General features: G+C 44.3%; 1 protein-coding gene across 1 annotated transcript in view; it reads left to right on the top strand.

The window, feature by feature from the left end:
• The window catches only part of RBBP9 (RB binding protein 9, serine hydrolase), a 469056-nt gene that overhangs the window by 271385 nt on the left and 176044 nt on the right, over positions 1–21627 (top strand). Inside the window, exon 4 of the mRNA XM_069607536.1 lies at positions 18104–18189. Within this exon, the coding sequence (XP_069463637.1) occupies positions 18104–18189 (86 nt within the window). The remainder of the gene's footprint in view (positions 1–18103; positions 18190–21627) is intronic.

The following is a 21627-nucleotide window of genomic DNA, read 5'->3' on the forward strand; positions in this document are numbered from 1 at the left end:
GATACCTGCAAAGTTTTGGATGAAACTGTTCTTCCGTTGACATTGCACCACAAAATGGCACAGGACCCCATGTATTGGTGAATTGTGGGCCGTGGTGGTTCGCAGGGCACAAAATACAGTTCATATTGCGACTGGTTATGCCCACCAGTCCAAGGGAGGAAGTCGTCTGCTTCGGGGCTTCCCTGTCATACAGAGGTCGAATCCAGAACTGCAGCGGTTACAGACTGCTCTGGTGGTTGCTGTAAGTGGCTGCATACATCCTTCTTCTGATCTTCAGTTCCAGTGGTCGACACTAAGTTTCTGCTCCTGGACCCTCGTCATTTATGTAAGAAAACTGGTTGAGCCCACCAATCACCGGGTAGTCATTCATTTAACCTTGGGGGTGGCTGAACACTGGCGACAGCCAGCTTCCCAGCACAAACTGGCTCCAGGCAGGCACACTGCACAACAAAGACATGGGGAGTTTTTCGGGCACCTGCCCCACTTCCTGTCCTTTCAGGCACTCGGAGAGCCTTGGCGGGCTTTCCAAGGGAACGCTGCCAAAGACAAAAGATCCATCAAGACCTCCCTCACCCAGGCATGCAGAAAAAACGCTCAAGTAAGAAGTCATAATGAACAGGGCTTAAAAAAGTACAGCCACCATTTTAGGCCATGGTGACCCTAGTGTCCCCTGTCCCAGCTGCAATGGCAACCTGCGACAAAAGTACACAAAAAGACATTCAAAAAGGTACACTGCCACCAGCCTGTCAGATGAACTTGTAACAGTAACTAAAAGTTACTGACACAGTGACAAAAGGGAGACAATGTTTCCCCCTCAGCACTCCCCATAAGGTGGGGTGTGCTGATCTCACAAAATAAAATACAGGAGGAACAAAAGTATCCCCTTGCTCTGTTAACATGTGTTAACACAGGTCAAATAAAAAGGGAAGCTCAAGGAGCTCTCCAGCAACACTACAAAGAAAGTGCTTTGTGCTGCAACAATAAATTATAGATGCCAGAAAACTTGGAAAGCATAACTCCATTAAAAAGTATCAAAAAGAGATAAAAAAGGGTTCACACTGTCAGTGTAAACGAATGCGTGAGTGAGTGTGAAAAAAGATTCCCATTCATTCAGTAGAATGAGTCAAAAAATCCAATAGTCCAGCAAAAAATGTGGACTCACACAGTGGGGAAAATTACACTCAAAAAGGAAATTCTACCCAAAACCACGTCAAGAAACCTAAAGCAGACAGGATGAATTCAGGGAGCTACAGTCCCATCTCTAATAGTACAATTATGCAGAAATCCTTGAACTTAGTTATCACAGAACTCCCGGAATAAACTGAACCTCAAAACCTTCTAGAAGATAGTCAGGCTGCAGACTTCACTGAAGTACTGAAATGGATCTGATGTTCATGAGGGAGGAGATTATGAAAACCCTGGACATGAGTCATTTCCCCCACCTTGAACCTTTTGGATTTAGCTGTGTATTTCTATTTATTTATTTTATTTATTAGCCAGATGCGTTCATAACGTTCTTCACACAATCCTCCTAAATGCATAACAGTATAATGTGGGCATTGTAGGTCAGGATCTGGCATGGCTGAACTCTTTCTGTGAAGCCGGGAGAGTACAACGTGTGTCCAACATCTCTTAAAATAGGCTTACAACAAGTTTAAGCATTGCCCCCCTATTTATTCAACTGCAATAGCCAACCTCAATTTCATTTCAGTTTTACGAAATGTGAATAGCCTTTAACCTTACTAAAAACAAGCTAATCCAAAATAACACCAACTGCTTAAAACTGGATGACTTTCAATAACATTTGTTTAAATGCTTGCAAAACAGTAATTCTATGTTTCAAATCCCAAATACTGACCTCACTGCCTTACCAGTGGCTGCCCACCATGGGATCCTGTCCAACTACAATCCAAACAGTAACTAACCTAGGCATCAACAATGACTGAGGCAGGTAATTTGCTCCACATATAGAGCATGTGTATAGGAAAGCCTGTTTGAAAAATGAACATGCTAAGGAAAACAAGCCCTTACCTGGAAATGGCCAAAAGATAAATCTAGAGAGAGGAATGGCAGAGTATTGTAGCAGCATTTAGGACTGAATACATTTCAATTACACCAATTAAGGCTAGCTGGGAACCACCTGCCTGAAATCTTTCTGGGTCTGAAAGCTCTTGACCACATCACACCAGGTCTCAAAGCACTATGATCAATCCCAATAGAATACTGTATTTCCTTTAGAGTATGTTGAATGACACACAGAGGAATCTCAGATCGGTTCCAACTGCCTGGCTTCCTTTATCATCCCTCATCCAGGACCTTTGATCTTTGGAAGAAAAATACCTATTACCACCTGAAATGAGGAGACTTCACAGGGGAGTAAAGCTATGCTTGGAATACATCCAAACTCTGGAATGATCTTGCAAAAACACACCAAATGGATGAAAGTTACGAAAGGTTTAAACAAACTTTAAAAACTCAGCTCATTAAAATATGTTTGCCTGAGTTCATCAAAGACCGACTCCTCATTGCCATGCACATTCTCACCTTTGCCATCTAACTGTGGAGTAAACACCCCCATGTATTTTCTTCACATGTAGTATCTCCGAACAAGAACCTCCTTTTGTTGTGAACCCCTAAGGCAGGAGGTTCTGCAAGTCCCTCAAAAAACTGCACTACAAAGACGGACGCAAGGATTGGTGGATGAAAAGTGTTAGGCTCCAGAGCCAAGATTCTAACATGTGCCAGAGACCTCTAAGAACACAGACCCAGCACTTTTCTTATTGATGCCTCGCCTCGTTGTATTATGCTGTGCATGGCATAACGGGAATTAGTTACCTTCAAGAGAGAACGATTGTTCAGTTCGACTCCCCTATCTGCTTCGGAACACCGTATTGTAATTTTTAGCTGTATAAAACATCATTAACATCAAATAAACAACATTGCAGTAGAGGTTTATTTTTTAAACTGCCACAAAAATTGCAAATGATCAAAACCAATGAAACGGAAAGAAAGGGAGAAAGCATGACACAAATTTTATGTTCACTACCAAATTGCAACCCCACGTGAAACTTTGTTCCTCCTGAATGTAATGTGCAAATGCGTTTTTCTTTTTTTTTCCGCAGTCCTTTTAGCAAATGGTAGTTTAAGTTGCTGTTTTGTAAGTGTTTTCTAAGTGGAAACCAGCAGAACAACCAGCCCTTTAGGCCTACCTTCTTTAATTAGTGTGTAGACTGTAAAGAAAATCACTGCGGTTTTTGTTGCGAACCTTGTGCGTCACCAGGGTGAGGCAAACAAAGGCCCGAGGGTGCTTGCTCCACAATGAATGCATTGCATACTTTCCTTAGTAAAATAGACAATTACTTTCTTGGAAAGGTGTGACTGTCTTGTGAAACCAGAGCCTTTTAAACGGCTAACTCTAGCCATTCTTGGATCTACCTAAGGCGAACAAATCCACACCATGTGGGTTAAAAAAGCCTCTGATTGGAACCTGCACCGCTCTGGCAATAACATGACATAAAATTGGAAAAAAACGTTATAGCTCTGGGAATACTTATGATCGCTGATCTCTGGAATGCTGCTTATAGGGTTTCCTTTAAATGATCTAAAATGTTTATATAAGTTGCAGTTGTGAGAGCTCAGTTGTTCAGAGGTAAAGTATCTGTTGCAATGCATGTTCTCCTTACCAAACTTTACAAATGGGTTGGTGAAGGAATATCACCAGCCTGTATAATGTCACGGTCAATCACCCCTGCAGGGATCTGGGTGCAGACAAGCAGAACGCGATTTAAAAATTACATTTTATGTCATGACATAAAAATATGTCATGACATGATATAGGTCATGTCATATGCCACAATTTGATCGTGTGACATGACATGATATTAATCCCAGTAAACGCCCAGTTTAAGAAACCCAGTATACTCTGTTCTAGTCCAGCCCTAGTTTACTTTCCACGATTCCAATATATTTGCAGTTAGCACAATTCCAATATAGGTATCCTCTGAACAATCCGACCATCCCACTATAGTGCTCTTTTGGAAATACTGGTACACTCACAGTGTGACTTACTAGTGTATTTCCAGTTAGACAACCCAGGTGTAATTTCGATTTGCACACTCCCAGTATCTACCCAGTCTGCTCAATCCCATATCAGCCCACCTAGCAACGCAGCAGGTTGAACATTCCAGTATGTGTGCTGTTTGCAGTACTCAGTATGCTTTCAGATTGGGATTACCAATATACTCCCAGTTTTCCATTCCTAGTTTTTACAGTGGCTATATATTCTCAGGAGGATATCCTTGTGCATTCTGAATTTGAAGCACTCAGTATACTTGCAGTTTGAAAGTACCCCCAGATTCACAATAGCGGTGTACTCCCAATTTGACAACCCCACTATACACCCAGTTTATAAAATCCCCATCCAATTATCACAGAATACTCCCAGTATAAAATACCCCAAATGCTCCCTGTTTTTTAAAAAAATATATTATGTATTTATTTTTATTTGTTGTTTTTCGATACAAATTATCTTTACAACAATTCTTAATATTACTTCATGAGTTTACAATCTTTTAAAAACAACATAATACCATAAAAACATCAGAACAAAAATAAAATTAGGTCCCATAACCGTGATGTTTTGCTAGAAAGGGAAGAAAAAAGAAAACCATATTCACACTCTAAAACAGAACAATTACATATCGTCACATTAATGCTACCTCCAACCGAATGTGGACTATGTGACTAAGTTAGGATCAATAATTTCCGCACTCGGGATAAACATAATTTTTAGTACTTTCATTCATCTGTTGAGTGCACTAGGGCCTCATTAACCGATATGTCTGAAGGATCATCCGCCAATCCATTTAAGCCGAAGTTCTTACACTTTATGTTCCTTTCAATTACATACAACAATTGTGTTAGGTCGATGATCAAGGACGTTCTATAGCCCCACATACATTGTATCCAAAGCATTTCACATTGGTAAGCTGTTATTTCATTTTGATGTTTCAGCAAGTTAATTTGCCGTGCTTTTGTAAAGAAGACGCACTATATAACAAGATGTTTCAAAGTTTCTTTTTGATAATTTTTACAAAATCTGCATCCTTCCTCTTCTGAATACAAACTGTTGGACCATTTCTTGGTACCCTCTGAAGTTGAAAGGAGGTTGAATTTAAACCTCAAATAAAGCGAACGCATTTTATGGCCAGGACACTGTCTCAAATATGGCAGTAACGGTGACTGTTTATGCCGCAATTTTGCGTACTCTTTAAATGCGGTGTATAGCCCAATTTTATCTGAGTTCGCTGCCCAATAAAATTGTATTAGCCTCGCCTTTACAACCTAGGACGTTCGATTAGATCTTCCCTTTCCATGGCTAATAGTACAAGATTTTCATCACACCTTTTTCCTGCCTCTGCTACCGAAGCTGGAATACCCTTTTTTAGCATTTTATCAAGATCTTCATAAAGGGAATTTGACAACGGGTCCAGAATTTTTGCATGGGACGCAAGCTTGCGCCATAAATATTTGGTAGCTAAGGATGTCAATCCCAGTTCATGTATGATGATCGAATTTGGGAGTGACATAGGCAAGTGTAATACTTTCTTCCATATTTTTCCTTGGATTTTATTTAGCATAGGATCGATTTCCAAATAGCACAGGTCTAAGCCGTATATAATGATTGCTTCTACTTTAAGCTTATAGAAATCGATCAAAGGAATCATGGAAAAATTGCAGATTTTTGAGTAAATTAGTTTCATTTGGGCGATCAGTGGCATCGCTTTAATTGAGATTTCTACATGCCATTTGTTGAGCGAATCAGAGTTGTTCAAATTGTACCCCAAGTAAATCATGCCCAGAGCATGTGGAATCGGGAGCCCCTTTATCTTCCATTGGTATCTTACGATCCTTTGCTTGTTTGAAAATATCAAGATATGTGATTTCTTTGGGTTTAGCTGGAGATTGCGATTCTCACAGAATTCTACTAGACATTCAAGTTTGTTTTGCAGCCCAAAAGGAGTAAGATCAAACATTATCAAATCATCCGCGAAAGCCAACCAATCCAAGCAAAGATCCCCTAGTTTGATCGCAAATTAATTACACATAGACCAAATTGTAGCTATTTCAGATAAATACAGGTTGAACAATGTGGCTGCAAGGTTACATCCTTGCTTTACACCTATATGGGTTAAAATAGGTGGTGTTAAAGAGCCTTCCTTGTCGATCTTAATCCTGTAACTTGTATTAGAATGCAACATTATAATCATTGCTATCAGGGGAGGTGGAATATGAATATCTTGCATTCGTTGCCACAATTGTTGTCTGATTACGGAGTCAAATGCCCCGGATATATCGACAAGTGCCATATATAATGGACCATGGCTTTTCTTCCTAGTAGATTTCAATAAATGTGCCAACAAAGTTGCATTCAACTGTGTACCCATACTTTTACCGAACCCGGTTTGAAACCGTGAAAGAATTTTTTCTTTTTTATAATGAAGTCATTTAAGTCCTTTAATATTAGGGCAGCAAAGATCTTTGCAGAGATATCCATTAGGGCTATAGGTCTAAAATTGGTGGGATCGTTCAGGGGACCCTTTTTATGTAATGGAATTATAATCGCAGTTAACCACGACTCGGGCACTTTCTTTGATTTAAAAACACATTCCAACATTCTTAAAATGATTTTTGCCCATAATTTTGGATCGTCCTTTATGATGCACGGTGGAATGCCATCCGGCCCAGCAGCTTTAGAGGGAATTAGCATTGCTATTATAGAGATAATATCATTCAAGCCCCAAGGACATTTAGAGGGAAGATTCACAGCCAAATCTAGGGTTTGTAGCCCACAAAATTTCTGTGGCAGTGCATATTTGGACTTATAAATTTCACACCATACTTCCCCACTTACTGCAGAGCATAGATCCGACTTTCCTTTCAGTAGGGGATCCTTCAGTATTGCCCAAATTTCCCTTGAATTTTTGCCAATTAGGTTCAAAATCATTTTTTGGTTGGTTTCTATAAATGAACCAATCTTCAACTGTTTGACATCATTTCTATAGGTTGTAAGAATTTTTTTTTTCTGAATCACATAACCCCCTATAATATAGGATGATTTCATCAATTTACGTATATCGGTGTTTTTTTGTTTTTTCCTCGATGCAATTTCTACATTGTAACTCTTCTTATGATGCTTAGCCATTGAACATTTCTTTACCAAGGTATCAAGATGACCACGTATCATGCCAACATTTTTTCTTTCCCATGCCATAAAATAAAATCTAGACATCATTTCAACATTTATTTTTTCCATATCTCTGTTAACCAGATAATTTAGCTGCCTATATAGTCTAGCATTCCACCTGATGGAAAGTGCTTTGCGGTCTATCTCCAACAAAGATAATACCGGGTTAGCTTCATACATTGGTAAGTTATAATCTAACAGACACTCCAATATGCAGTGATCACTTAGACGCGATTGGATGATATTACAGTTTATAGCGAATTCCGCTAGTGCATCCGAAATTACCAAGTAATCTATTGTTGAGCGTTTCATGCCACAAGCCCAAGTATAAGCATGCACCTTTTGTACAAAGGGCACTACTTGCAATTCCCATTCGCTCAAGAAGTTCCTCTATATTTGCCCCCTTTCAAAAGCCAATATTTCATACTTGGACGCTATGTCTGACTTCATCATTATATTATTAAGATTTGAATTAAAATAGCCACCCATGATGATCTGTGCATTTGGAGCGTCGATTGCAACTTGTAGAAGTACAGAGTTCACTTTTTTGATAATAAACTGCTCCCTGTTTAACCCAGAATACACCCAATTTGACCAACACTGAATATTTCCAAGTTTTAAAAAAATCCAATACACTATAATAAATCCCAGTATATTCCCAGTTGGACACATTATACTCCCCTTTTTACGACCTCTGTACACTCTGCATTGGCAATGCCAATTCACTGATTGAGTAAAACAGTGTTCGAGGGGATTGGGTCCTCTGACGTATTCCATATCTATGACATGTAATCACCACAGCTGTGCTGCTTCGGAAACTTTTTCGGCTCCTGCGTCGATGACGTTGATGCGCCGTCGTCGAGGACCTCCTCCGACGTCCGACGTCATCCGATGTGATAAGTAGGACGCACGACGCCCATAGCCTCAGTTCCGTTTTTTCCGCTAACGTGTTGCTTCGTGTTTCTCGGTTCTAAGCCTCGACTCTTTGGAGTTCTGTTCTTTCTGGTTCTTCGAACCTGTTCGTTTGTGAATTTCCTTCGGCGATGTCTTCCACTTCGTCTTCAACCCCGCGTCCGGGCTTTAAGAAGTGCGGGGAGTGTGGGTCCAAGATGTCGGTGACTGACTCGCACAACGCCTGCCTCTGGTGCCTCGGGGAGGCCCACGACACGGATGACTGTATCGACTGCCTGTCGCTCACGTCCAAAGCCTTACGCGAACGTAAGAAGAAGTTGTCGGTAGGTCGGGTGTCCAAGCCCCGGAAGTCGAAGTCGGCGGGGCTTTCGACGGATGATTCGAGGGGTGACTCTCCGCGTCATCGTCGGAAGTCTCGTCGGTCTTCTTCTAGGAGTGGGTCTCGCCACTCCTCAGCCTCTTCGAGGCATTCTCGGAAGCGCCGTCACCGGTCGCCTTCCAGGTCCTCTTCCGAGGATTCTGCACGGCACGTCGGTTACCCCACCAGCCGTGCGACGCCGGAGGAATGGGCTTCCTTCGGGAAGAAAATGTTGGCGATTCTTGAGTCGCAGGGTACTCAGCCGTCCGCGCCCCCGAGTGGGGTCGGCCGTGTGAGGTCGAGAGACGCCGCTCGCAAGAGTGGTCGGCACGAGTCACGAGAGCACTCTCGGGTGCCTTTTCGCCACCTGGAATATATTTCGGAGGCGGATGAGGATTCTGATGGCCTAGTCTGATTCTGATGGCCTGGTTCCTAGTCAGGTGCCAGATGAAATTGTCTCGGGCCATAGTCAGTTTGACGATTTGAGGCAGTCACTGCATGATGCCAGTGGACTGGACACCTCTCCGGAGGTGGAATTTTGTAGGCCTGAGCCTGGCTCCCATGCCGATTCCTCGTACCGGCGCCTTATGGCTAGGGTGTCTGAGTATCTGGGATGGTCTGCTCCCCCAGGGGAGTTTGTGCAGGATGATCTGACGGACATCCTTGATGTTGGTCCCCCAACTGACCCGGTACTGCCGTTCCATATGGCTTTACAGAGAAGGGTGGCGGCGGCTTGGACTGCTCCGGAGAGTCTCCCGGCGGTGGGCAGATCCTTGTCGCGTAAATACCGTCCAGCCAGTAGCAACCCCTGCTACTTGACCAGGCACCCCACTCCGGAAAGTTTGGTGGTGCAGGCGGCCACGGCCCCGGCAAAGCAGGCGTCGTACCCTACCATCCCTCCTGATAGGGACGACAAACGTTTTGATGGCTGGGCGAAGAAAGTGTTTTCTTCTGGTGGTATGGCGCTTCAGGCGGCCAACTCCATTTGTGCCTTGTCACGTTTCACGCACACTTTGTGGAACTGTGTTGCGTTAGCGGCTGAACATATTCCCGAAGGGGATGAACGGGATGGTTTCCTTGCTATGGTCCAGGATGGTAAGGATGCCATGTGTGAGTCCGTTCAGTCGGGTCTGGACTTGGCTGAATGCGTCAGTAGGTCCATGGCGGCGAGCACCGTGATACGCAGGTTTGCGTGGTTGCGGAAGTCGGGGTTTGCTCCTGATGTGCAGTCCCGGCTCCTCAACATGCCCTTTGATGGTGAACACCTTTTTGGCAGCAAGGCTGACGAGAGCCTTGAGAGGTTGCAGACCTCAAAAGCTGCAGCGAAGTCGTTGGGCGCTGCAGTTCGCCAACCTCCGCCTTTTCGTCCTAGGGGACAGCAGTGGAGGGGTGGTTCCTTTCGCTATTACTCATCCTTCAGTAAAGCGAGAGGAGCTGGCAGTCAAAGAGGCCAACGCAGGGGTACCAGAGGTGGACGACAGGGTACCCGTGGTGCCAAGGCCGCTCGGGCAGTTGCCTCTTTGCCCTCAGGTAACGCCGCAGCCGCTCCCACTCAGTCGTGAGGCCATGTTCCATGGTTCGCCGGTTGGGGGAAGGCTGGCGCAGCATCTTGTAGAGTGGCAAGCCATTACTTCAGATGTGTGGGTTCTGGAGATCATAACCCACGGCTACTGTCTTCCTTTTCGGCACAGGCCTCGCGACAATCCACCGGGGAACCTCTCTTTGCAGAGTCCGGATTCGCTCCTTGCGCAGGAAATTCAAGCCCTGCTGGAGAAAGGCGCCATAGAACTGGTGCCTGTAGCGGAGAGGAACAAGGGATGGTATTCCCCTTATTTTTTGGTTTCGAAGAAAGACGGGGGATTGAGACCCATCATGGACTTGCGCGGTTTGAACAAACTCCTCAGGAAGGACAAGTTCAAGATGGTTACTCTCTCTCAAGTCCTCCAGGCCCTTCAGCTTCAGGACTGGTTGGTGTCACTCGACCTCAAGGATGCTTACTTCCATGTGCCGATCCATCCCAAGCACAAGAAGTACCTGAGGTTCGCGGTTGGCGACTCGCACTTTCAGTTTCGGGTCCTGCCGTTCGGATTGACCTCCGCCCCGAGGGTTTTCACCAAGCTCATGGTGGTGGTGGCAGCGCATCTCAGGCAAGTGGGGATTCACGTCTACCCCTACCTGGACGATTGGTTGATCAGGGGGAGCTCTCCCGAGCAAGTCCTGGATCATCTATCGATCACCTGTCGCTCCCTTCACAGGCTGGGCTTCTCCCTCAATTTAAAGAAGTCCCATTTGACGCCAACACAGCGGCTCCAGTACATCGGAGCAGTGCTCGACACTTCCCTGGGGCAGTGTTTTCCTCCCCAGGTGAGGGCTCTTCACATTCAGCAGATGGTGCACAAGTTTCAGCGTGCCCAGACGCTCCGAGCGTTCGAGTTCTTGAGGTTGCTCGGCCTCATGGCATCCTGCATTCTTCTGGTGCCAGAGGCTCGCCTGCGGATGAGATCTTTGCAGTGGGCACTCAAGACGCGATGGTCGCAGTCCTCCGGCAGGATGTCGGACTCGATTCAGGTGCCGTCCTCGGTCGCCCGGGACCTTCTGTGGTGGGCCGTCGAAGGCAACTTGATGAAGGGGGCTCCATTTTGGCTTTCCTGGCCGGAGGTGACGATCGTGACGGATGCATCCCTCACGGGATGGGGAGCTCATGCCAACGGGCTGACAGTCAGCGGTCGTTGGTCTCCGTCGGAGTCCAGACTCCATATCAATCTGTTGGAGCTGAGGGCCGTCAGGCTAGCCCTGAAGGCTTTTCTGCCTTCTGTGCGAGGGAAGAATGTCCTGATCCTGACGGACAACACAGTGGCCATGCACTACCTCAACAAAAAGGGGGGGGCAGGGTCACTTCCTCTGTGCAGAGAGGCGATGCAGCTCGAGTTCTGGGCCATCCAGCAGGAAGTTTCGATCTCGGCAGTTCATCTGGCCGGAGCCAAAAACGTGACGGCGGACGATCTGAGCAGGCAGAGCGCGATCTCTCACGAGTGGGAGTTGGCTCAGGAGATTCTCCTGGAGATCTTCGCCCTTTGGGGGACCCCTCAAGTGGATCTCTTCGCCTCCAGTGTCAACCGGAAGTGCGAAAGGTTTTGCTTGCGGGAATTTCCTCCAGAAGGAGCCTTAGGAGACGCGTTCGTGGTGGAGTGGTCATTCCCGCTGCTGTACGCGTTTCCTCCAGTCCCCGTCATCCCGCAAGTGCTGCGGAGGTTACGGAAGTTCGGTTCCCGGATGATCCTCATTGCCCCGGCGTGGGCTCGGAGGACGTGGTACCCGGACCTTCTCGACTTATCCATCTGCCCTCCACGTCGTCTTCCCTACCGAGACGATCTGCTCTCACGGGAGGGGGGTCAGGTTCTCCATCCAGAGGTCAGATCCCTCAACCTTCACGCTTGGCTTCTGAAAGGTTGAGGTATAAGGATTGGGACCTCCCTGAGGACGTGATGGAGGTGTTGCTTTCGGCCCGAAGGCCGGCAACTAAGTCTCTGTACCGTTGCCGTTGGCGTAAGTTCTGCGACTGGTGCAGAGTTCAGAATGTGGATCCTTTTGCATGTGACATCCCCATGGTTCTGTCCTTTTTACTTTCTTTGGCCCACAGGGGCTTGCAAGTGGGTACCGTTAAGGGTTACCTGGCGGCGCTGTCCATCTTTAAGCGCTCGTCTGAAGAGTGTTCTTACTTTAAAATCCCTTTGATTTCACAGTTCCTGAAAGGGCTCACTAATGTGTTCCCTCCGTCACCTTTCCTGGTGCCCGGTTGGGATTTAAACCTGGTTCTTAAGTTTCTTATGGGTGCTCCGTTTGAGCCTTTACATTCTTGCCCTTTGAGGCTGTTAACTCTGAAAACTGTGTTTTTAGTTGCGGTTACTTCCGCTCGCAGAGTGAGTGAGTTACAGGCACTTTCAGTTAAGCCTCCCTTCACTGTATTTCACAAGGACAGGGTTGTCCTTAGAGTTCGTCCTTCTTTTCTTCCGAAGGTAGTGACGGAATTTCATTTGGCCCAGAAGGTTGTTCTTCCGGCATTCTATCCTCCTCCGCATCCTGGTAAGGAAGAGGAGAGGCTCCATAGGCTTGATCCTAGGAGAGCTTTAAGCTTTTATGTTTCACGCATGTCCCGGGTCAGAGTGGATGATCAACTCTTTATTGGTTACGCTGGGAAGCGTTTGGGGCAAGCTGTGACGAAACAGACTTTGTCTCGCTGGATTATTTTGGCCATCTCGGAGTGCTACCGTTTGGCGGGTAAGGACCCACCGGCTGGCTTGCGGGCCCATTCTACCAGGGGTATGGCTGCGTCTACTGCCCTGCAGAGGGGTGTTCCTATTCGCAACATCTGTGATGCAGCCACCTGGGCTTCAGTACATACATTTGTACGTCACTATTCCCTTGATTCCATCCGAGCACAGGATCTGGCCTTTGGCAAGGCGGTCCTTTGCTCTGCTATTTGATTGGCTATTCTACATTTTGATTCTAAATTCTTTCCCTCCTCCTTGCTTTGGTACTGCTTTGGGAGTCTGTCATAGATATGGAATACGTCGGAGGACCCAATCCCCTCGAAGAACAAGTTACTTTCTTACCTGGTAACGTTCTTTCGATGGGATGGTCCGACGACGTATTCCATATCGCTCCCGCCCGGCCTTCCCCGCTGCAGAATTTCTTTTGCGATTGCAGCTTACGTTCCGCAAGGCTTTGTGTCTGACTGGCAGTTGACTTATGTCACACGTTCTGGGGGAAAAAACTACAACTGAGGCTATGGGCGTCGTGCGTCCTACTTATCACATCGGATGACGTCGGACGTCGGAGGAGGTCCTCGACAACGGCGCATCGACGTCATCGACGCAGGACGCAGACGCCGAAAAAGTTTCCGAAGCAGCACAGCTGTGGTGATTACATGTCATAGATATGGAATACGTCGTCGGACCATCCCATCGAAAGAACGTTACCAGGTAAGAAAGTAACTTGTTCTACTTCCAGATGGACTGCTTCAATAGAATCCCAGTATATTTCTAGGTTTAAAATAAATCCCAGTATACTTGTAGATTGGCAACCTCAATATATTTCAAGTTTGCACAATCCCAGTAAACTTAGTTTGAAAACCCTGTCGAATCCTATTTTGCACAATCCCAGTATGCATACTAGCTGCAGAATCCCAATGTACTCCAATATTGGCATTCCCAGTTTTTACAATGCGGAAACATTCCCAGTTTGACATTGTTTATGGATGGCCTCACTAACTCTGAGATGCTGAAAGATGGTTGCAGAGTTTTTATTTCGTGAATGGTAAACATGACTGCAAGGGATTCGCAATCTCCACTTTCCTTGGGCTTCCGCCGCCATTACCCAGCTGGCGATTTGTAATTCTATTATCCAAAGGCAAGCTGCATGTGAGGCCTAAAAGCCAAAGGTCTTATCATCTGACTCCCTCTGGTTTCTTCTAAAGGTTCCCAAATCTAGCCCTCCATAGGAAGCCCAGCCTCATGGGAGGGTTCATAGGGTTATATAAGCCCAGATATCCTGGCGAGAGATGTAGGTTTTTGCAGAAGTGGCTACAGAGAGCAGATGGTCAAAGGTGGTTGTAGAATGCAGAAGCCATCAGGAAGGAAGTGAGCGGGGAGCTACATCAAGAGGAGATTTGGAAACATCTGGAGAGTTTAGAAATGTTATTAGGAGGGATGAGAGTACAGGGAACTTTTTGGTAAAATCACTCGTTTACCTCCGCGACTTGAAATCCATAAGCCAATCTTGGTAGTGTCGCAATGGTGCGTGCAGGAAAACGGAGACAATGAGTTCCCCTACTCCGTTAGTAAAAATTGAAAAAGGAAACTGCAGACATCTATATTACTGCGCCTCAGTTTGATTTCAATGACTAGAGCTTGTTCATATATCGAAAATCAATTTATTGGTAGCCCTTTGGAATAACACGTGTTTCGGCACAATCCATGTGCCTTCCTCAGATCAGGGCAATGTCTCTTTATCTGATTACAGGTAATGAAACAAAAATGAACATAATATCCAAAAACAACAATTAGAAAAAAGACCCCCAGTTGGGCCACACAGATCATATTAATACCATATGTGTTAGCCAAAATAAAGAAAAAGTAAAGAAAAATAAATAAAAAGAAATAATACATTTTTAGACATAGAAACATTCATTTGCAGTGAATCAAATCACATCCAATGACATTGCATAATGATAAACAACAACAATGCAAAGATTTTGTTTTTAAAGAAAAGTTAAATCATACCATCTGGCCATCAGGTTTCGTTTGGAAATGGGTAAAATGAAAGTGGGAATAAAGATTTTTGGAAGGTTTTACAAAAAAGAAGAAAAAGAAAGGAAGGAAAAACCATTAGGTGAATATCTGGTATTGCATTAATTATAACATTGGTAAGAACCCATATGGACAATTCACGCTTACCCATCAGCTGACTTTTCAGCTACACATTAACGTGGTTGAAGATTGAGTCCCATCAGACTTTTCTGGGAATAGAAGTAAGAGATCATAATTACTATACCAGTTGGTATATTTGGTTTGTGCCCTCTTATTTTCCCCTGTGCCCTGGTCAATAGAGGCCCGGACATGTACCAAATCAATTGTCCAAACCCGTGTGCACGATTACATGTAAGCGCATGTTTATTGAAATCGTGCATTTGATTCCATGCGTTGCCGCTGGGCTGTGACATAATTGGTTTAAGTTACGTTAAGTTAAATATAGAATGAATGCACGGTTTCAACACATGTGACTGTCAAACCTGAGCGTTCTAATGTTAGAGCTAGGGGCAAAGACGGAGGGGGATTTTGGGGGGCGGGGAGAGAAATTAGGTTTCCGTCTGCAGCGCGGACCCATCGCCAATTGGTGCGCTGATGGGTGGGCTTGAGAGCCCCTAGGGCTTACCTGAAAGTTTCAAAATTCATGCCTCACGTGTCGGGTTAGCAAAGATGGAAGTCGCCATACCAGTTCTGTTGTATATAAGATGTTGCTATGGTGATGTTTACTAGTCCTACCTCTATTTTCCGTCTTGTGAAGGGCTGTCGGCCATATTTTGGGACGTATGCTTGATTGTTTCCAGTAGACACGTAAGTATGTCAATGGGACCTCGGTCCTAATGTAAGTGCATTTAATTTACTCGTTTGGGGAATCATTTCTCTACTTCTCTGAGCTGATTCAAAAATTCTGGTTATTTTAATATAATGAGGTTAAACCATCTGGAGATTATGTGAATTAGCTAACAGAGGGGTATTGGCTCCTCCTGGTGCATTCCGGGAGTTGTGGTCCTTATAGAGCTCCTGGGTCAAGGCAAGCTTACAAATGCCATGTTATGTATTCCATACCCTATGCTGTATGTCGTAATACAAATATCCTGATTAACAAACGTGTTTGCTGTTGAACTACTTAGTTATGATTATTAGGCATGTCTTGCTGCCTTCCAAATTAGAAGGTAGAGAAGTTTGAAATGTATTGTGTTATTAAGCCGAGAGGCTGTGAATGTGTGGGCATGACTCGCTATTTCCCACATTTGGATGAATATGGATGTGGGTGCATACTTCCTATGATTCTTCAGACAGGGGAACATTTTGGATAATGAGACTAGCGAGCCTCAAAATAGGGTTGGGGCACGGATATTCTAAGAAACAAGGTCAAATGGGAATAACGTTCCATTTTGACGAGGTTATGCATTCAAGAGTGAATGCTGTTAAGTGGTGAATAATGGATCTAGGAATATAATTGCACCCAAATCCATATTCATCCAAATGCTAGATTTCAATAAACATGCGCATACATGTAATCGCGCACACAGGTTTGGACAATTGATTTTGTACATGTCCGGTCCTCTATTACTCTGGTACAGTAATTATGATCTCTTACTTCTATTCCCAGAAGAGTCTGATGGGACTCAATCTTCAACCAAGTTAATGTGTAGCTGAAAAGTCAGCTGATGGGTAAGCGTGAATTGCCCATATGGGTTCTTACCAATGTTATAATTAATACAATACCGGATATTCACCTAATGATTTTTCCCCTCATTTCTTTTTCGTAAAACCTTACAAAAATCTTTATTCCCACTTTCATTTTACCCATTTCCAAACGAAACCTGATGGCCAGATGGTATGATTTAACTTTTCTTTAAAAACAAAATCTTTGCATTGTTGTTGTTTATCATTATGCAATGTCATTGGATGTGATTTGATTCACTGCAAATGAATGTTTCTATGTCTAAAAAATTATTTTTTCTTTTTATTTATTTTTCTTTTTTCTTTACTTTTTCTTTATTTTGGCTAACACATATGGTATTAATATGATCTGTGTGGCCCAACTGGGGGTCTTTTTTCTAATTGTTGTTTTTGGATAGTATGTTCATTTTTGTTACATTAACTGTAATCGGATAGAGAGACATTGCCCTGATCTGAGGAAGGCACATGGATTGTGCCGAAACACGTGTTATCGCAAAGGGCTACCAATAAATTGATTTTCGATATATGAACAAGCTCTAGTCATTGAAATCAAACCGTGGCGCAGTAATATAGATGTCTGCAGTTTCCTTTTTCAGTTATTAGGAGGGAGTTGGAGATAAATTAGGGCAATGTTCGTAAGCATCTGGAGGCTACTGCCTGTGACGACATGAAAAGGTTTGTGTATGTGCCTTTTTCCCTTAGGAGGGTCGAGGCCTTAATCCAAAGGGGTCAAGCCTGTTGGGGGATGAGGTAATGGCCTGTTGTGCAGGGTTGAGGAGTAAGACCGAGTCAGGAGTAGTCAAGTGGAGCCGAGGATAGGAACCCAGGATCCCCAGAGAGAGAAGTGGTGGAGACTGCCAACGAGACCACTATACAATGCAAAAGGTTGTGGGAACCTCTTGGACCCAGGACTGAAAATCCGGGAACATAGAGACACTGAGTTCATTAAAAGGTGCGGGAATCCCTTAAAACCAGGACTGAGAAACTAGGGACACGAGGGCCAAGAAAAACGTGTGTGTAGAAGGATAGGAAACCGTAGGCAAAATGGGGACCCTGAAAGAAATAGTGGGCAGACAGGCCAGTGAGGGTGCAGAACCTCTTTAAGCACAGACATGGTTTTTGTTGTTTGCTTTGTTGTCCTAAGAGTTGAGAAGACTATCCTATAGTTACTGTTAATATGTTTATACATCCTGGCTTATCGCTCAAAATAAAGCCTTTTTGTTTAAAATGGGCATTGGCGGATAGATCTTTTTTTTCAGAACCGTGCCATGTTCGTGGCATTGCCTAAAAACACTCGGCTGGGAATGTCACTTAAAATGGAGGTAGACCTACTGGTTTTGTCAACGCCTGTTTTACAGTAAGGGCATTTGATAGCCTGCCATTCTTCTGCTCTGAAATGTTCTTGTTCGCATTTAAAATGAATCCATGTATACTTGTTTCAGGGAATAGGATATGATATGGCATTTATAACGCGCCTATACACAAGTGTTTCATAGATTTCAATAACTGCACATAAGGAAATATGATGTTGCTGAATCGAGAAACGGAGTGATGTGTACCCGGTCCACATACAGTTCTCTTATTTCATCTCCTCAGGTATGCAGAGACGCACAAGGTGTTCGCTATTATCTTAGTATCTGCTTACACGTCGGATCTGGGCGACCCCATCGAGCAAGAGAGCGGTATGTCTTTCTGTTCTGCATGCAGTCCTGGGGATTCCTGGGTCCAGGGGGCGTTCGGATGGCAGAACCTTCAAACGTAATAATGCACAATGAATGGAACACATTTTTGCAAAATGGCCTTTTCTGGTTTCATGCCTTGTGCAACTTTTACAACATATTGTCAAATGTGGTTTTGTTTCTTGTTCACAACTGCACAAAGCCCTATGTCTACGCCTTCATACTGAATTATTATTATTCCATTATCATTAAGATCTTGCCATTAAATCATTATCCCTCAGGGGCGAGGCACTTGCATCTGACAGTTATTTCTTATTGCAGGGTTTCTCAAGATGTGCACAGTTTCAATGGAAACTAACATGCTTTTTCTCCTTTTCAAAAAGTGCAGACTTTGGTTCACCGGTGCTGATCCGCAAAGAACCAGTCTCTGGTGTTGTGGAAATATATACCAAGCCCACGCCTGTCTGAATTGTCTGACGTTCCACTTACCACCCACGCCCAACTCCCTTTCAGATCCACAAGTGACCCTTAAGACCATGCAAATGGCATCGGCTTGTGGAATCAATCCCAGTTACCATCCCATAATATAACTTCTAGTAAGTTCAAGGAGGCAATTACTTACCTAACGTGCAGCTTTTTCAATGCTGTATTCCCAAAATCTGCTCAGGCTCATTTTAGAAATGTTGACCCCCTTCATGGCTTTGTAAGTGTTCACAAGGAGACACCACCAACAATTCCACAATACCTGCTATACCAAAACCTCTTAAAAAATGGGGGATTTTTCTTGCTTGCATCAAAAGGTTTTTTCCAGTGCCAACATAAAGTTTGAAAAATAAAAACCTAGTATAAAAACGTTACCTTTGCACAAGACCTTTTTATCTTTCTCATATGGGTGATCCTTCCAAACCGCCCACCTCTTCAAATTTCCCTTGGTGCTTAAATGTTGTGAGTGTTTTTCATTATGCTAATTTAACGGGACTGCGCTGTCTATTCCAAACCAATCATATCGCAGAGTTCACAAAGGGTTTCTACGTTTGTGGATCCATTCCTGCATGCTCCTGTCACCTTTCCATAGTCTTTAGGAAACCTGATATTAGGCCATGTTACCTGCACGTTTTGCCCCATTTCGTCCCCCACAGAGAACCGAGACGGACGCTGAAGGGGAAGGTGAGGATGTAAGAAAGAAGGAGGGGATCCTCACCGGGTGGGGGCTCGGGAGGGAGGGAGCATAATATCTCACGCGAGTTTCCTATTCAGCACTTTTTGAACATTTCTGATGGAGAAGGGAGTTGAGGAGGAAGGAGTTATGAGGGAAAGATGATAAAAGGTAGAGGAACGAAGAAACATTGTCATATTATGCTAGTTGTACAACTCTTTTCACAATCTTTCGACCATATCAAGGCACCGAGTTACCGGATAATAGGGAGATGAGGAAAAGGGGAAGGAGTTTGCAGTGGAATCCAAGTCTGTAAATTGTTTTTCAATGCAATCCTTTCTATACAATTTATTTTTGATCATGTAATGGCTTTATCATGCACATTTAGGAGGCACATCAATACCAGTGAGTGATCTGGTTGGTTGCAAAACAAATCACAACACAAAACTAAAATGCCAAATCTTTGACGGCACATACAAGTTTGAAGATGGAGCATGCAGGCTCCATAATTGGTGCAGGGACTGGTTGGTGCTCCAGGCGTCTCCAGTTTTAGGTCTTGTGACTCTGGTATAAAGAAGTAGTTGGATAGTTGGCTCACTGACATCTCTTCATTTGCTGCAGTGCAAATCTCTGTGATTCAAGCACTGCTTGTTTCTGAAAGGCCTCATTGTGGGGATAGTGCTGCTGAACCTGATCAGTTGTTTTACTTAGGAGGAGTTATGCCAGTGTTCTCCAGGCAGGGAAAGTCCATTCACATCCCAGTGTCCTGAGCCCGTCCACTAAATATAGTGCCATCATTCCACTTTGAATCCATTCAAACAGTGAAGATGGGTTTTGACAATTGCGTAGCCATTTTATTTGTGTAGTCTTTCTCACTGACAGCCTTTTAACATAAGTTCCCTCCCCGAGCCGAGTTGTGTGGCTTGCCTGCGTATGCCATGACATGGTCCTTTGTTGCCTCTTACATATTTGGAATTGCAAGTTGACTTGGTATGTGCCAGTGTAATCCAGAGTTCGAGTTGGTTCATTGTGGGCCACAGAGAACTATCTACTATTGGCTATGCTTAAGACTCCTACACTTTGGGACTTCAGTAGGGTTCTCAGACTCTTTAAGTTTGGATACATCCACAACTTGTTCACCCCCATTAGAGCAGACTCTTGCTTGGACATTTGTTTCTTTGCATTTTTCAAGATGTTTATTCGATCATTATTAGGGAACCGTCTAATGAAAAAAATATATAAGGAGATCAAGGTGAAATTTTGAAGTGAGAGCTAGCTGAGAGTAAAAATGTAGTTGGCCCTAAAACAGAGAACATTTTATAATGCATGTGAACCCACTGAACTAGGGTCCTTTAAGACGAGGTAGCAATACTTAGAGGTGGATGGGGATGCAGAAGTTACTCAAACCTCAATAATCAAAACGACTCAGGAAGTTGGCAAAACTTTATTCTGTTTTAGTATCATTTGTCTAAAACGGGGAGTACAACGGACATCATCCGACGTCACACAGCACAATCTCAATACATTTCATAAAAAATATAACTTTTATAATCAAGATTCGTCATCACTGACGTCACACTATGTGGCAAACTACAAAAACCTACAGGGAATTGTGGTTGGTATACAAGTAATATCTAGGTATACGTTCCATACTGACGGGGGTTGTGATTGGGTCTCTGAATCAGGTGGGCACCTAAGCCCATCCCAAGTGACAAGTCCTCTTCGTCGTCACAGAATACATGACGATTGATTGGTTACACAAACTATAGGGCTCCCTCATACGTGGCCCTCTACAATTGGTTGGCACACTTGTACCCTTCTGGAATATTGCACACGCTAGCAACACGCAGGCTAGAATCGCAGGTGCCTGGAGGGTTGGCGTGGTCTTGCCTCCTCACCCAATTAGCCCCACATCTATCATCACGCCTACAGTCTGCCAGTCAATTAAGGCTTTGAACTTGGCCTTGCAGAAGCTTTCTGTGCCTGAGAATTAAAGGGAGTGCTGCATCGCCTTTTCTTCTAGTTTCGGTGTAGCTGACCCAAAGCTATTTTGATCTTGATCATGTGACTGGAGACCACTCTTTCAAGCCTTTTGCTGCATATAATACTATTAAATGACAACCCTTGACGCCTTCAGTGTTTTTTCATACTGCCTCACACAAAAGTTTGTTTCTTTCTCACGTTCATTGTAGCCTTTTGACAGGCATCCAGGCTCACTGTGGCCTCTACTCTTGGTGCTTAGCCAGCCAAGCCTTTCTCGAATTTCTCCTTCGCCATCAGCTTAT

This window comes from Ambystoma mexicanum, chromosome 4q (genome assembly GCF_040938575.1).
Source record: "Ambystoma mexicanum isolate Mex_15411 chromosome 4q, UKY_AmexF1_1, whole genome shotgun sequence".
NCBI classification, from domain to species: Eukaryota; Metazoa; Chordata; class Amphibia; order Caudata; family Ambystomatidae; genus Ambystoma; species Ambystoma mexicanum.